Source organism: Platalea leucorodia, assembly GCF_965183815.1.
Source record: "Platalea leucorodia genome assembly, chromosome: 3".
NCBI classification, from domain to species: Eukaryota; Metazoa; Chordata; class Aves; order Pelecaniformes; family Threskiornithidae; genus Platalea; species Platalea leucorodia.
Window position 1 is genome coordinate 87,329,416 of NC_138825.1, and position 15,121 is coordinate 87,344,536.

General features: G+C 47.3%; 2 protein-coding genes across 2 annotated transcripts; one reads left to right on the forward strand and one right to left on the reverse strand.

Annotated features, from left to right (window-relative positions):
* Positions 1–2,763: 2,763 nt before the first annotated feature.
* PNRC1 (proline rich nuclear receptor coactivator 1) lies at positions 2,764–5,041 on the reverse strand (the record flags this gene model as incomplete). The annotated part of the gene is made up of 2 exons (XM_082307987.1): positions 2,764–3,906; positions 4,613–5,041. 2 exons carry the CDS (start codon positions 5,039–5,041, stop codon positions 3,466–3,468), a joined length of 870 nt encoding a protein of 289 aa, XP_082164113.1. The 3' UTR covers positions 2,764–3,465.
* On the forward strand, positions 5,037–6,685 carry LOC309588534 (uncharacterized protein). Its single transcript, XM_082307986.1, is given in 4 exon segments — positions 5,037–5,216; positions 5,218–5,502; positions 5,505–5,593; positions 5,595–6,685. Coding segments are annotated over 4 exon segments (1,284 nt in total). The 5' UTR covers positions 5,037–5,039; the 3' UTR covers positions 6,328–6,685.
* The last annotated feature ends 8,436 nt before the right edge of the window (positions 6,686–15,121 follow it).

The window sequence follows — 15,121 nt, forward strand, 5'->3', positions numbered from 1 at the left end:
TATACAGGCTACTTAAGAATTTAGCAGCATCTCTAAAGAGATACCGGTGTAACGGAGCTCGAATGCACGCGGGATTTCTACCCCGTGTTGCAGTAGGGGACAGGAGCGTTTCAGCTGCAGTAGAGCACCAAGCCAGCCGTTATTAACCAGGCTGTCTAATGGGCCGAAACTCAGCCACGCATGAAAACCCAGCAACAGATACTTCTGCGCTCCGTGAAAGCTTAATTTTTCAGGACCACCACCACATGACATTTAACTGTTTAAAAGTAAGCTGGTAGCTACCTTGCAGAGTTGATTCCCCTGCAGTCCTGCACAGCATTGCGCTAAAGAAGATTTGAAAGATTTTCATTATCCAACCAAAATGCCGTACGTTCGGTTTCCTTACTCTGACTCAACTCAGAAGATTTAATAAGCAATTTATTTAATTCCTGTACAGCAGACACATGACTAGCTGATGATAACACATCCACTAAGTGTGTTTTCTTCCTTAAAGGCCGTTCACTTCAAAAGATTTTATACTATATTGCAAAGAAGTCCTCCAGACATGACGCTCCTGTTTTTCTTTCGTTCACTGGCTCTAAACTCCAACAGTAGTGTGTTCATGTAATACAATGCCTCGCCTCCAGGAAAGCGGGATGAGGATCTGTCAAAGCGAAGGAAACCTCGAAAGTGAAAATCTTTGTAAGGAAACAGTGTAGAAAGATAAAGGAAAAAACGTGGGAAAGTGACAAATTAAGCGCAAAATATGGTCCTAAGAGATGACGATGTCCCGTTTTTTCAGGCAATCTTGTGGAAGTGCATGTTGCGTGTAGGCCTGGTTTTATAATCCAGTCCATTGCCCAGGAAGGGACTCAACCCAAAGATCTTAGGAAGAAGACAGGAACGTGAAGTGCCCCAACACCTCTGGCAGATCACAACAGGCCCAGCGATACCGACACAGAAGTAAACTAAATAAGCTCTTTTTTTTTTTTCCACTATTTGAAAAGGCCAGATGAAACATTGTTATCTTACCCTGAAAACCTTTATTGTCCAACAGGGTACGGAAAGTTTTAAATTTTCAAGATGTCAGAAGTCTCATCCAGCAGCTTTAAAAGAATTGGCCGAGGAGCCGAGAACGATCAGCACTTATATTTAATGAATTTTCTAAACCCCGGTGGCAAACCCAGGTAGAAACAAAAAGGTACATTATGTCGGTAAACTTCACGTAGGATCAGAGTTACCATTCAAACTATGTCATCTGATGTCGGCTCCAAGGGGCAGGGAAGAAAAGAGGCTGATGGTAACAGAGATAATCATCGGGGGAAAAAAGGATGCCTCCTTTGAAATAATGCCAGCCTACGCGGCTGATGGAAACTGGCTCTTGTCACGCTAGTTATCAAGATTCAAGACGATCACGAGTTCAGCTGACAAAATTAACCACTGCCTAAAGCTACGGGGCATGGCTAAAGGCATTTTCCTTTGCGCTCGATGACATTCAGGCAAAAGAAAAAAGGAAAAAAAAAAAAGAAGGCACAACAGCAGATCAATACAGCGTACACCAAATGTAGCAAACGGGGACTTACGGTCTACTTGTGTCATCCTTAGTGAGAATCTCTACCTTTCTTTGCCCTAATACTGTTTATTAAAAAAAAAAAAAAAAGGATGATTTTTGTTCATTTCTAGAAGACAAGCTAGAACATGCTAAATTATGGAGTATTTAGATTAGGCAGCAAACCAGGCTGCGGAAGCCATACGTTTACCTCGAGCAGGCACCATCATTAATCAAGTAATACAGGTCTATTTTGCAAGACAGTGAACTTGGAAGTCTTTGGGGTGGACCAAAAGTTTTGCATGAACTCTTCGTTTAGAACATATATAGTTAAATAGCCAAACAGCATTATAATGAAAAACTTTGCAACTACATAATTAATTTCTATCAACAAAGCGAAGACATGCTCCCTTAGTTTTTGACCAATCTGATTTCAGGGCCGCGTTAACGCGCGCTGCCCGTTCGCACGGACGGACGAAGGCGATGATGTACTTCGGAAGCAGCAGCGCGCGCGCGCGGCACGAACGGAGCCACCGCTCCCGCTACCGAACCACCTCCGCGGGGACCCTGCTGCTGGCGTCCCCGTCCCGCGCAGCCCTCCTAGCGCACCGGTGCCCGGGGAGGACCCTCCTTCAGCCCATCCGAAAACTTAAAAATGCTTTTCCCTCTTATGCAAATTTCACGTATGTCCCGCTTTATTCATCTTACTTAAATACTGGATTAGTAAAATAACTGCAAATCTACGTTCTCTCCTCAACAGGCCTGTCAGACTAATCTACAGTCCAATTCCTTAAGAACTTTAGATCAGAGGAATGTCATTTCCAGCATCGCTATCAGCAAGGGACAAATCTGGTGAAAAATACAAAGTTTGAACTTGCCCCATCCATACCTTTTTGTCATTGCTACTTCTCAGTATCAACTAGTTTAATAACCACTTACTATGAAAATAGTGAATGAGCATTGCAACGTGAATGTGAGTAATTGCCCCGCTTTCCCGAAATCTGAATTTTCAAGGAAAAAAAGGATAAAGAACCTCAGATGACATCTCACAAGAGAAAGTTTTTAAAAACACAAGGAATTCTTAATGAGCTATCAAATCTCTTAGTTATTTGGATAGTTAAAGGCTGAGAAGGCCAAAATATTCCTCCTGATGCAATCTGAAGGCAATCAAGTAACACAAGTTCACATACTTGAATTAGCAGACACACACACACAAAAGAAAAACAGAGACATGCTTAAGGGGAGGCCAAATTGTTTTATTTAATTTTTTAGTAACCAATTGGACTTTTGGCAGAAAGCTCTGCTTTTTTTTTTTTTTTTTCTTTTTTTTTTTTTTTTTCTTTTAAAGAAATCAGCAGTGCTCAAATTGATGGGTTGGAATTTTAGTCAAATTCCAGTTAATTTTAAAAACAAACAGATGACCAAGAATTCCAGATACTGTTTCCAGAGCAGAGAGTGTAACTTCACACTTGTATGAAAATTCCATGTTTGTACTGGATTGGGACACAGAATGTAAAACTATTGTCAGTAGTGCATGAATAGAACATTCACATTTGATCTGGAACCTTAAAATCAGAAAGCTGTACTCTCCTTCCAAAATTTTCATTACCTTGTGCAAAGCAAGTCAAGTCTTCATGTGTCAAGCACACAGTTAAAATTGTCCATATTTTATATACAAGACATCTACCGTTCAGGCAGTGCAAAATACATCCTTTCATAACAAAACTAAAATGTACCTCTCAAAGTATGAACAAGAATATACACATAATACATGATGTACACTATTTACACAACCATAAAAAATATAATACAAGGATTTTTTTTTTTAATGTGATTATAAGACTTGACAGTCTTTTGCAATTTTTGTTGCAACAAGGCATGTTTAAGTTTCCTGGATGGAGTTTTCTTTGCCAATTACTCAAAAGAGATCTCGGAAACTACGCTTGAACTTTTAGGAGAGTTTTCAAATGGACTGCCATCAACTCCCTGTTTTGGTCAGACGGTTCAGCTGTGCCCCCCACCCAGTGGCTGGGAGGCTTTGGAAGGACACTAGGAGATGGTGGGTCACTAAATTTTGCCCCAGCGTAATTTTCTTTTTGGCTCACTTCTGTTAGGGTGATAGGTTTCTTGGACTTGGCGTTTCTGAAGTTCTCTGTGTTTTTAAGTGGCTTTTTCTCCTGCTTCTGAATTATTTCTGGCGATACAGAATCTTGCCAGAAGTTCTCTATCTTTTTTGCCGAGGTGATCTTTGTCAGCGGCACGTTACATTTACTCTTCTGTCTGTTAATCTTTGGTTGTTCACACAGATGTAAACTGTGAACGGGCTGGCTGTAGGGGATGGCAGCTTTCTCAGTCTTTCCCATCTTGTTCTTTAAGAACTGCAGAGACAAAGAACTCGCGTCAACACACGACCCCTCTCCTCGAGGGGTGCCTCCGGCAGCGCACGGCCGCAGTGCGGCCACCGGGGCATCCGCCAGCCGCTGTCCCGCGACGCCCCTGCGCCGGGCTCCCCAAGCACCGCACCGGAGACGCAGGGGAGGGGAGGGCAAACGGCCCGGCGGGTAACGAGCCGCCCTCTTCCGAGCTACCCCCGTCTTCTACAGCTCCTCCCTCCGCACGCAGGCGCCCGCCGCCGCCCACCAGCCGCGGGGCGGGCAGCCGAGCCCCCTCCGCCGGCGGGGGCCCGCCGCCGCCGCCGCGGCCGCCGCCATGGGGCGCTGCGGCCGCCGCACGTCCCGCCTGCGCGCGCAGGGGCCGCTGGCGCGCGGCCAGCAGGCTAAATCCGGCTTGTTGCTGGGCGCAGCGGCGCCCGCCGATTGGTGGAGCCCAGCAGCCAATCGCCGCCCACGATTTCGCTCTCTCGCTCTCCCTCCCCCCCCCCCGCCCCGTCCGAACGGGCGTAACGGAAACTCTCCCCCCCGCCGTCCACAGGCAGGCAGGGGGCGAGGGAGGGGGCGGGCCGCTCGCTGCCCCCTCCGGCGGGGAGGCAAGCGGCCGCCCGGGGTGCGGGAGAAGGCGGGGGGGGGGGGGGGGGGGGTGGAGGGAGGAGAGAAGTAAACAGAAGTAGCGGAGCCCCGTCTTTACCTCCTTCCTGAGGGGTTTGCTGGGCGCGGGTCTCGAGGGGGCGGGCGCGGGGGGCTCCTCGGCGGGGGCCGTCACCATGCCGGAGGCGGCCGAGACTGTTGGCGGAGGGTGAGCGCGAAGTTCGCCCGGGCCGTGCGTTCCCAGCGGGGTCCTTCTCCCCAGGCCGGCGCGATGCTGTTGGTACTGTTGGTAGCGGCTGGGCAGGAGCCCCGCGGGGCAGGGCCGGATCTTTCCCTTCCTCCGCCGGACTCTCTTCAGTGCGGGCCGGGCGCTGCCCCCCGGGCCCGCCAGGCAGCAGCTGGGCTGGTTCTCACAGTTGCTGTCCCCTCGCCTGAGGCGCTGGAGAAGAGCGGAGGGCAGCCGCCTGGGGTCTTCGGTGCCCGCCGAGATCCGGGCCAGGAAGGGCGGCGGCGCCGTGGTGGTGACCATGGTGGGACGTGGGTACCCAGAGCTGTACCGGGAAGAGGGTCGAGCCCAGGCGGGGATGAGCGGGTCGGGTCGCTGGGGAGTGTCTGCCCGGGCTTTGTGGGCTGAGATGGTGGCGCAATCGGATCCGCTGCTAGGAGAACATGGCGGGGGAGTGAAGGGAGCAGCCACCAGCGCCCCGGTGTTGTTACCCGAGCGGGGCACGCCCCCTTCCGCCCCCGCGCCAATCGCCGTGCGAGGATGGCGAGAGAGGCACGCCTCTCCGCCCCGCGCCGCCAATCCCGGCGAAACGGCGGCCCCTCCGGCCCCGCCTCGGCCAATCAGAAGCGACACAAACACTTGAGGCCACGCCCGCTTCCGCAGGCCGCCCAATCCGGGCGGACACAAACAGCGGGCACGCCCCAGTCTCCAAGTCCCGGGCCCGCAGTGCGAAGCGGAGGGCCGGGCCGGGCCCCTCTCCCTTTGCGAGAGCCGCCAGCCAATCGGACGGCGCACAAACAGCCACGGCCACGCCCCCGCGCGCCCGGCAGCCAATCGAGGGGGACGTAAACAGGCGGCGGCGCCCCCCCTGGTGGGCGGGGGCGCGCCGTCAGGGAGGCACGCGTCGCCCGCCCGCCATGGAGGTGCCGGCGCTGCGGCCCGCGGCGGCCGCCGGGCTCCCGGCCGCGGCGGAGGAGGGACCCGGCCGTGAGGCGGCGGGGCGGAGGCGGGACGAGCGGAGCCTGGAGGCGCTGAGCCTGGCCGCCGGCGGCGGGGCGGCGGCGGGGCGGCAGCAGCAGCAGCAGCAGCAGCAGCTGCCGCTGCCGGAGGGGCGGCGGGCGACGCTGGCGAGCGCCCTGGAACTGGAGGGGACGGTGCTGCGCGAGGGGCGCCTCACCCAGTTCGTGGCCAACAACCTGGAGCGGCGGATCCGGCTGAGCGGCGCCCCGCGGGGCGAGCAGCCGGCGGCGGCGGCGGGGGGCGGCGGCTCCATCCCCGCCATCGACCCCGGGGCGCTGCAGGACGTGGTGGCCCTGGCCGGGCAGGTGGCGGCGCAGGTGGACGAGCTGCTGCGCAACGTGCACTGCGGCCTGCAGGCCCTGACGGCCCTCAGCGTCGGCTGCATCCAGACCTACCGCGACGGGGTGGAGAGCCTGGGCGAGGCGGCCGACCTCAGCATCCGCGCCATGTACGCGCTGGTGGCTCGCTGCGAGGAGCTGGACCGCGCCATGCAGCCGGTGCCCGCCCTGGCCAAGCGCATCCGCGACATGAAGGGCACCCTGGAGCGGCTGGAGGGGCTCTGCAAGTAGCGCCGCCCCGCCGGCGGTCGCCCCGCCGGGAGGCCGAGCGAGGAGCGCGGCCGCCTCCCGGCGCTGGAGGGGGGCTTGGCCGCTCCGACGGGCCCGGGCCTCGGGCTGCTGCTCTCCCCCTGCGGTAGCCCCGCCGCCGGGCCCGCGCACGGCGTCCTCGGCCCCCCGCCCGTACGGCCGGCTGGCCCGCGGCGCCCCCCTGCCTGCCCGGCCGGCGCCTGCGGCCGGCTGGCTGGTGCTCGTCTGGGGGAAGTGAAACTTTTTGCAGCCGATGAAGGAAAAGGTCCCGGTTGAAATCGCGGGGTAAATGGCAGACGGTGCTTTTTAGCTGCAGCTCCATTAAAGAATTTGGATTCCACATGCCTTATGCTTTCTATTTATTGAGGGCTAGGAAAAACTAACCCATCTTAATTAAAAGCAGCTGTTAACGTCTTTTTTTTAACCAAATCTGAAATTGTTGCGAATACTTGCTTGATGCTTACAGGCATACGTGCTTATTTGTAGTTGACTTGGTGCCTGATGAGTAATTCTCACTTCTGCCGTTACAGCAAATAAACACGCAGAACACTGCTGTCTCTTGTAGGACACAGTTGTTAAGAGGAAATTATATATAGCAAAGACACTTGCTTTCTGAGAAAATTATAAAAGCCCTGGAATATAATTGAGATTCAGATAAGAACAAATCTATATGCAAAGTTCTAAATAAAAGCCTTCAGATATAATACGCTTTGCCTCTATTCTCTACAGTTTTCACAGTGTAGAAGTTTAAGTGGCATCACTGTGAAATGATCCTGTGATTTTGGTTTTTTTTGTTTTTCAATTGGGAAAATAAATTATTTAATTAGATGAGGAACATGTATATGTGATGGCATCACATGGGTGTGTGACTGACATAAAATGGGTACCTTGGGAGAATTTATTTGTATAACTTGAAGCTTTTGTATATGCATCACTGTATGCAGAAGTGATTTTGCTGTATCAGTAAGTATTTCCTCTGAGGCCTGAGAGTAGCCGAATTCTCTGCTCGCTATGGTTCCTATGCAACTAGCCTCTTAGATGATGATCTTAGCAATCCATTTAGGTCACAAATGTCCTTGTACCAAGATTTCAGCAGAGAAATGATCACTGTGATCTTATGTATGTGTGATGGTGCTTTCGGTGTCCCGCGGCTCCTAAAAACCTTGGAGCAAAGGTAGCCAGAAATACTACGCAAGTCCTGTAACTTTCGGTTGAAGAGCAGATAGGTTTATGACGGGTGCAGCTGCTACCCCACCATAATCTCATTAAAAACACCGAGTGAGGGGAGGATGCTGTGATATACTGTGCTTCTGCATGTAGGCGATACTGAATTGTAACAAAATAATTCAGTTTTATGCCACCCTGGTTTGCATAATACCAGTCTCTGGCCTATTTTGGGCTTTTCAACATGGCTATGTCTTTCCCTCAGCACAGGGATGTATTTCACGTGTGGCCTTCCAGCGCTAGCAATGGGAGAAGGCTGGAAACGGGCTGTGCCAAGGTCGCGCTCTTTGCTGTCACAGCTCTCGTGGTACTACTGTCTTCTGGGGAATTGCTGCGGCTCCAGAAAGGGGCCAGAGCTCTGAGAGGTGAGAGGAGAAAAAAAGGTGAACTGAACCGCTCCTGCCCATGAGCCTGGAAGACACTAAAGATTTCGTGACACCACAGCAAGAGCTGTACTCTTAATAGTTTCGGGGTGTTATTCTTGGGAAAGTTTGAACTTGTCTATCATGGAGATGCAGTAGTTCTGCTAAGTATGTTTTGTATACGTCAAGAGTGAAAACCAAAGTTTGATCTTGCTTAACTTGTGAGCGTTGTTGAAATGTACAGGGAAGACCTGCAAGCTTATTTGTATAGTCACATACGTACAGCTATGCTTTATTCATACAGGCTAAGGTGAAACCTTTAAAGCATACGCGTTTCAGTACGCTGTTGGTTTTCGATAGCGTTTCATTTGCAGTCACCTATGTTCAATGCTAATTCCCTGCTAAAATTGTCAAGTCTGTAGAATGAAATGATTACTTTTATGTTTTTAATTGTTTGTGATTAGTTGTTGTTGAAGTGTTTCACTTCTTAATTATTGCTTTTATTATTTGGTAAAATAATTTGAAAGCTAATTTAAACTCTGCTCCTGCATCTGCACAGAGACCCATTAATGTGATCGCAGAGCCGGTTTCAGTCTAGGTCCTCAGGCAGTAATTTCTGACAGCGATGTCGTTCATGTGATGAAAAAGGGATGACTAGTGAATTACAAGCACGAAGGAAGCGGTAATTACACTGGCTGGGTTTGTTTTTTAATATCTGTCTGAAAGCTTCAGCTTGTTTGAAGGGCAGACTTCACTGAGCTTGGTGAAGTGGCTCCTGTTCCCAGGTGCCTGCCTTGTACGTTTGCCGGCCCTGGGGCAGCCATGGCCAAAACGACGCAGGGCTGGTCTGTGCCACCACAGTCGACAGCGATACGTTATCGCATATCTGCTATGGTCTCCAGCCCGGCCCGTCCATACCGGCCTCCACTGCTGCAGGAACGGTGACGCTTGCCAGCGCCTGTGTTGGCACCAGCCCTGCCCTTGGTGTCCCCTGTGAACCGCTTGTGAGCTACCTGCAGCTCGGTAGCCACCGGTGAACCTGGTCCTTCTGCAGCCAGAGACCTTTGTACTGCCTTTTTGATCCCAGTCCAGGCTTTCTTGTGCATATTCTGTGTTAATTCTGGCACTTTCCAACTTTTGGATGTTGAGCGTGAAAGCTTTCAGGTTCTTTTAGCCTTTTTTTGCTTAACCAGTCAGGGAGCGGAGTGAAACCATGTTTGGATTTTCCAAGACCTTCAAATGGGTTTGCATATATTTTCTTGCTTAGTCACTCAGCTTTACAATTGGTCTTGTTTTCCTTTCCTCATCAGCTGCCAAGTGAACTTTCATTATAACAAGACGGGCAAGGGCAAAGAAAAAAACTAACAAAATAAAACGACGTGCAGAGCACTAAGCAAAGCCAGATACAGAGCGCTCTGTGTGCCAGGAATGACTTCCCTGCTCTGATAACCGCCAATGACTCTGTTAAGAATTAGGTTACTCTGTTAGGAATTAGGTTAGTTTGATAATTTTGTTTGTTTTTTGTTTTTGTTTTTTTTTTCTTCAGGACAAGTGTCAGAACTGACTATGGAAATCCTTTTCCTGATGAAGATGTGGTTGGTTCTGCTTCATTCAGGGCTTTTTCTTCCTTCCCTTCTTCGTGAGGTTTTATATTCCCTGACTCTGAACTGATTTCATATCCGTGCTATTTAAAGGAGCTTTACCAGACAAAGCCTTATTACAGCTGAAAAAATCTACCGGTCACCCAAAGCAGGAATGAGGATCAGTGACATTTCACCTCTAAGGCTTTTTTTCAGTGTTACTTAATTGCATCAGGTATTCAATAAGTAAATATATTCACTTTTTGTGTGTCTTGCTGCCAGCCAGACACTAAAATACATAAGTCTTTTGGTTGGGATGTCCAGATTTATGGTGGTACTTACTCCCATGAGTAAGGTCTTGACTGAGTTACCGGCATGAGGAACAGCATGTGAGTTGAATTCAAGAGCATACCTCTTGGCATTAAAGATGCAGCTATTTTGAAATGGTTTCAAATACCATGGTTGTACTACCAGAAGACAAAAACCTTAAAAGCTTCAAAATTAGCAGCAGCTTTCCAGAGGAGTTAGTGGATCAGTTCTTGTAGCAAACTGTGTTAGCTGAAACTGAGAAGTCTTTAAGATAGAGACCTCTTGCAATAGGTGTCATCCAACATAAGTTCTTGCTGTCAGATGCCACACTACCTCGTCCTGATGAACACTTGGCTGTACACCTGAAAAAGAATCTTTAAAGGATCAGCAGATCGTGTTCATGTTGCTGTCACAACCTGCTTTTATTGCTAGGAAATTGCTTTGAGAAAAGGACATTCCTATAAAAATCATAAAGGGTCCAATTAGTACATTTTTTGTGAATATTGTCTCTACTTCTGTCCTCACCCTGCCCCCCTTCAGGAAACATGTCCTGGATCTTCCTGCCACACATGGAAGAGAGAGAGATTCATGACATTTCTCTTTTAGAAAGCTTAACGCAGTTATTGCATCAGATGCAGGAACTGAAACTCGGCTGGGTTTCACATTTGGTGCTCTGGCTTGGTGCCCGGGGAAAGCTTTTCTCGTCATTATTCTCTGCTCTTCAAAGCTCCAGAAGTAGAGACGTGATCAATGGACTTGGGGCCTGAGCTTCCACCTTGGAAGTCAAGATCTTCCTGCCCTGTTACAACAACAGTAGCGTTCTGCCCTTATCAAGTAATGGGAAAAATGACAAAGAATCAAAATTTCAAACCTCCCTGCAGTTCTGGTTCTTTTCTACTATTTATACGCATTAGAAGCAATGCAAAAAAACAAACCAAAATAAGAAAATATAACCGTCCCCTCCCCAAAAGACTGCTAATTGATCCTCTTCCCAAATCTGAGAGGATGTGAATAGGTTGGCAGTTTCATAAATAATAACAGTTATTGGCTGTCAAGGATAACGTGCTTGAGATGGCTCTCGCAGTAGTGTTGAATCGTGATGAGGCTTAAGAGAACCTGAGTTTAAAGAAGATAAAATACTACATTTTAATCATAATATTGACAGGGTTGGAGATGGGGCAATCTACACCACACTTGCAAAACTGGCATCTGTTGTTTGCTAGCAGGGTTGGACTGCTGTGTACATTGGTCAGGATGCAGCAACGTTCATTAACTGGGAGAGCAGAAAAGCGGAGTTCAAACTATCCTGATTATTTTCCTAGATTACAGTGAGAAAGCGCTGTCCCTGTAATTGGTTCCAGAATTTGAGTTAATGTTGCTGTGATTAATTACTGTGAAGTACCTCTGTTGAAAGTTGATGTATTTCAGAGAGGAGTAATAATTTATGTCAATATTTTTATTTTCATGAATGCTACTTAGAGTGGGAAGAATCCTAGAATTTTGTCCAACACTGTATTTCTTGTCTCAGTGTGACCAACCATGGTTTTTCCTTGTTTTCTTCATGAACAGCGCTGGAAAAATTCCCAGCATTGACCTTGCTTGTAAGAGAAAGAGCCATGCCTAGTGAGTTGTTAGGAAGTGCTTTGTTAAGGACAGCTTCCTTGTCTGGAAGTACATGTAAATGAAGGGGAAGAAAATTCCACAGACTTGCCAGACAATCATTTCTAATTTTACAGCGATGTAATAATCCTGGGTATCCGGTTTGTCAGTGGGATCGTTTGACTACACTCAGTAGTGGAAAATCCAAAAAGGCCCAAGCTGAAATCTTAGCTTTCTAATAAATGAGCTTGCTTTCTATGACCTAATATCAGCAGTGACGTTTACCAGCCATTTTCACTCTAATGAGATTTTTTTGCCTGAACTTGAACTGTTGCCATTCAAGGAAATGCTAACCTGAAAATAAACTCCTTTAAAGTCAAAGTATCATTTGACTTTGTTCCTCTTTCTCTTTTCACTGCCTACGCAATTTGTTTACTCGGTGGATTTTTTTTTTCCAGGCTGGGACTTTCCAGTGACGTGTCCTCAGCTGGAAGGAGGGGGGAGTTTCTCACCGCTGAGCAACACGGGGATTTTCCATTTTCCAGAACTCTTCCTGCATGCCATTTATAGTTGATGATACGGATCTAGTTTGGTTTTGTTTCCCTCCTTAAAGAGATGTGCAACTACAAGCCTTTCATCTCTCCTGCTCCGATGTCATCAGCTTTCTTTCGTCTGCTGAGAGCAACTGGAAAGTGATAACAGTGGCGTCGTCCCCCCGCTCACCATTTTCCGCAGCTGTACCGCATTTCCACTGGCAAAACCTTGCTCTGGACCTCATCGGTTGTCGGCGTTATTATTTGATCCCACTTATCTTCTGTCCTCAGTTGCATGACTTACTACATCAGTGGTGTTATCGTACTGCCAAGGCACCAGCCTTCTTATTTAGCTCAGTTATGTCCTGTGTCAGCTGCCCGCGTTGTTTTTCATTCCTGTTCTGCCTCAAATTCCAAATGGTCGTCTGCATGTCCCGGCCGAGGCTAGCTTCTGCTGCCTACCTGACCTACTCTTTTTTGATGTCACCCATTCCTTTATCCTTTAAAATGTCTCAGTAAATTACCTTATGCTTTCTTTTGCTATGACTTCCTTGCTGCTGTCTTCTGCAATGCTCCTTGTATCCAGAATACCCACCACCACTTGTCTTTGTTTTTAAATCAACCCTTGGGAGCAGGCAAGTCAGAAACGACACAGATAATAGATTTCTACTTATACTAAACAGAAGGCATTACTGAAAAAATAAACATCTGTAACAGAAGAGAACTAGGTCTTATTATTTGGTTCTCATCTATTTTAATAATATGCCAACAAATGCAAATAAAACTGAACAAACTACTTGCAAAATAATAATAGTATAACTGTGTGTGCTGTGATGTATCTGGTAAGAGATGGGAAAATCAATAAGCTGCTGCTTACATAGGCTCTTGAGGACGGGGTTATAGAATACCAAATACCATGTGACATGGTGAGGTGATGTAATATTTATAAAATACATGCAAGTCCCCAAAGCAAACTATGTTGGTTTTCCCTTTAATCATAGAAGGATTAAGTAAATACTGGAGTAAGGCTACTGCTAAATGGAGTTCTGGTCTCCCTACCTTCCTTTTGGCATGTACGCACACGGGGCTCTTGCTGACTTTATGAAGAGCTGTATATATTTATGTGGCACTTAGAAAACCTAATAGGATGGGTTATAAACAAACCTTGGAAAGGAACAGCGGTAAAGAAGGATGGGCTTGAATATTAGGAGTACAGGATATACCAAACCAGTTCCTCCCATTTGTTCACCAAGATTCACATGTACATACTTTACTATGGCAAATAAATTCCTTTTTAACAAGATTATGCTTCCCTTACTGTGAGTGATGCACAGTCAATGGACAAATGCAAGTCATATCCAAAGGACTAATTCTACGTAAGTGTTAAAATGTCTGTTTTAAAACAGAAATTAATGTTGGGCTGTACTGAGTTGAGTAACTGTAAAAAGTCAAGCTTAAAAGTTGTTAAAATTCAAGGTTTAATAATGGTCAGCTAGGCAGTTCTTAATAAGTATGTACGATCTTTTTATTAAAATACCTGTCAGCAATGATTTCAAAGACTTCAGTCCACCCAAATGCCGGGGTCTGTTTCTTACGCTTTAACTGAACCGTTAAGTAAGTGAGGTAACTGATTTGGACATTCAGTAAAGTAGGAGTCATGGAACATGTTTCCCTTATGTGTTAATATAAACCAGAAAAATTGTGTAACTTGTTGATGACTGCTAGAATTTACGTAGCGCTGTAGAAGCTTTTGGTTGCAGCATTGATTCATCAGCATTTATGGTTGTGAAATCAAATGCACATAGTCTTTGTCCTTGATTATTTATGAACTTTGCTTTGAGATAGGGGTGAATTCTTTGTCTCAGAAATACTTAGGTGTCGCTAACAGAAAAAAACAAAGACTGGGACAAAACTTCATTTGTTTCTCTACAAATCTGGAATTGAGACTTTGATTTAAATATTTTGCTGATAGCCTTTTGTATACTACTTTAAAAAGAACAGTTTCCTGGGTTGAACATAGGCAATCAACTTCTCGTTACAGAATGTACCTTCAGTGGCGTGACTTGTCCCCGCTGCCTGCTAGATAGCGTAGCTTTAACATTGTGTATTACGTCTGTAAAAAGGCAGCTGGATGATGCAAACACAGGTGAGTCATATCAAAAGGTTTCTCTATTACACCGTTTTATTTATTAGGATTTTTTCTTCTGATTCCTTTTAATTTCTTACTGTTTCCCTTGGGGAATGCCACAACTGAGCTCTTTTTTCCATTCCCAGCAGTCCTTGGTTAGTAGATAGTTTTTCTAGGTAGCAGTGCTGTTTTAAACCACCTCCAATAATGTAAATCAACAAATATACTTCGTGTGTACATCATGCTGGCACAGCCAGTGTGCTAGTAGGCTGAAATATTTGTATTTTGGAAACCTACTCGGTACCAGGCGTCGCTGAAAGTGAATTCTCACTGCAGAAGAGCGTTTTTGTGAGTCGCTGCAGAAGTGGCATGCCCCTGGGGCAGGAGGGGATCCCACAGGGACAGCCGCGAGCCTGGCTCCAGGCTGCTTCTCCAGAAGTAAGAAGAAAGGATAAACAGGTCGGGTGTTAGATCGCCTCTGTTGCCGCAGATCTGCCAGGGTGGGTCTGCAGGGCTGGCCAGTACTCGCTGCAGCCGCTATCTCCTTCAGTGGCAGAAATTACTTCATCTCTGAGGTGATTAATACTGTTGAAACCAGATACACATTTATTTATCATGGTTTTGGATGCCATGGTTCATGTAGAAGAAAATAGTATTTAACATTAAACAGATGATGAATGTAATTGAACCATCCTTTGTAGCCCACACCCCATAAAAAAGAGAAAGCAATTGCCAATTTTTGTACGTGTGGTTTTGCCACCCAAAGGTAAAAAAACTTCTTCATGGTGACAGTGGGTGTCAGTAACAGATGGGAAAGAACATAGCTAGATCAGGAACAACAGCGGATGTAACCACAGTTTGCTGACTATGGTTATCCAAGCGCTGTCCTGAGTTCAACTTGGTCTTGGTCTTTTCCACATTGGACAGGTACAGCAATAAAATTCCCATACCTTTTTTTTCTATTAAAGTGTGAGTGAAATGTTTGTTTCACAATCTGGATTAATAACGTCAGTTGTGTACTTTTATTAGTCCACCTTCACA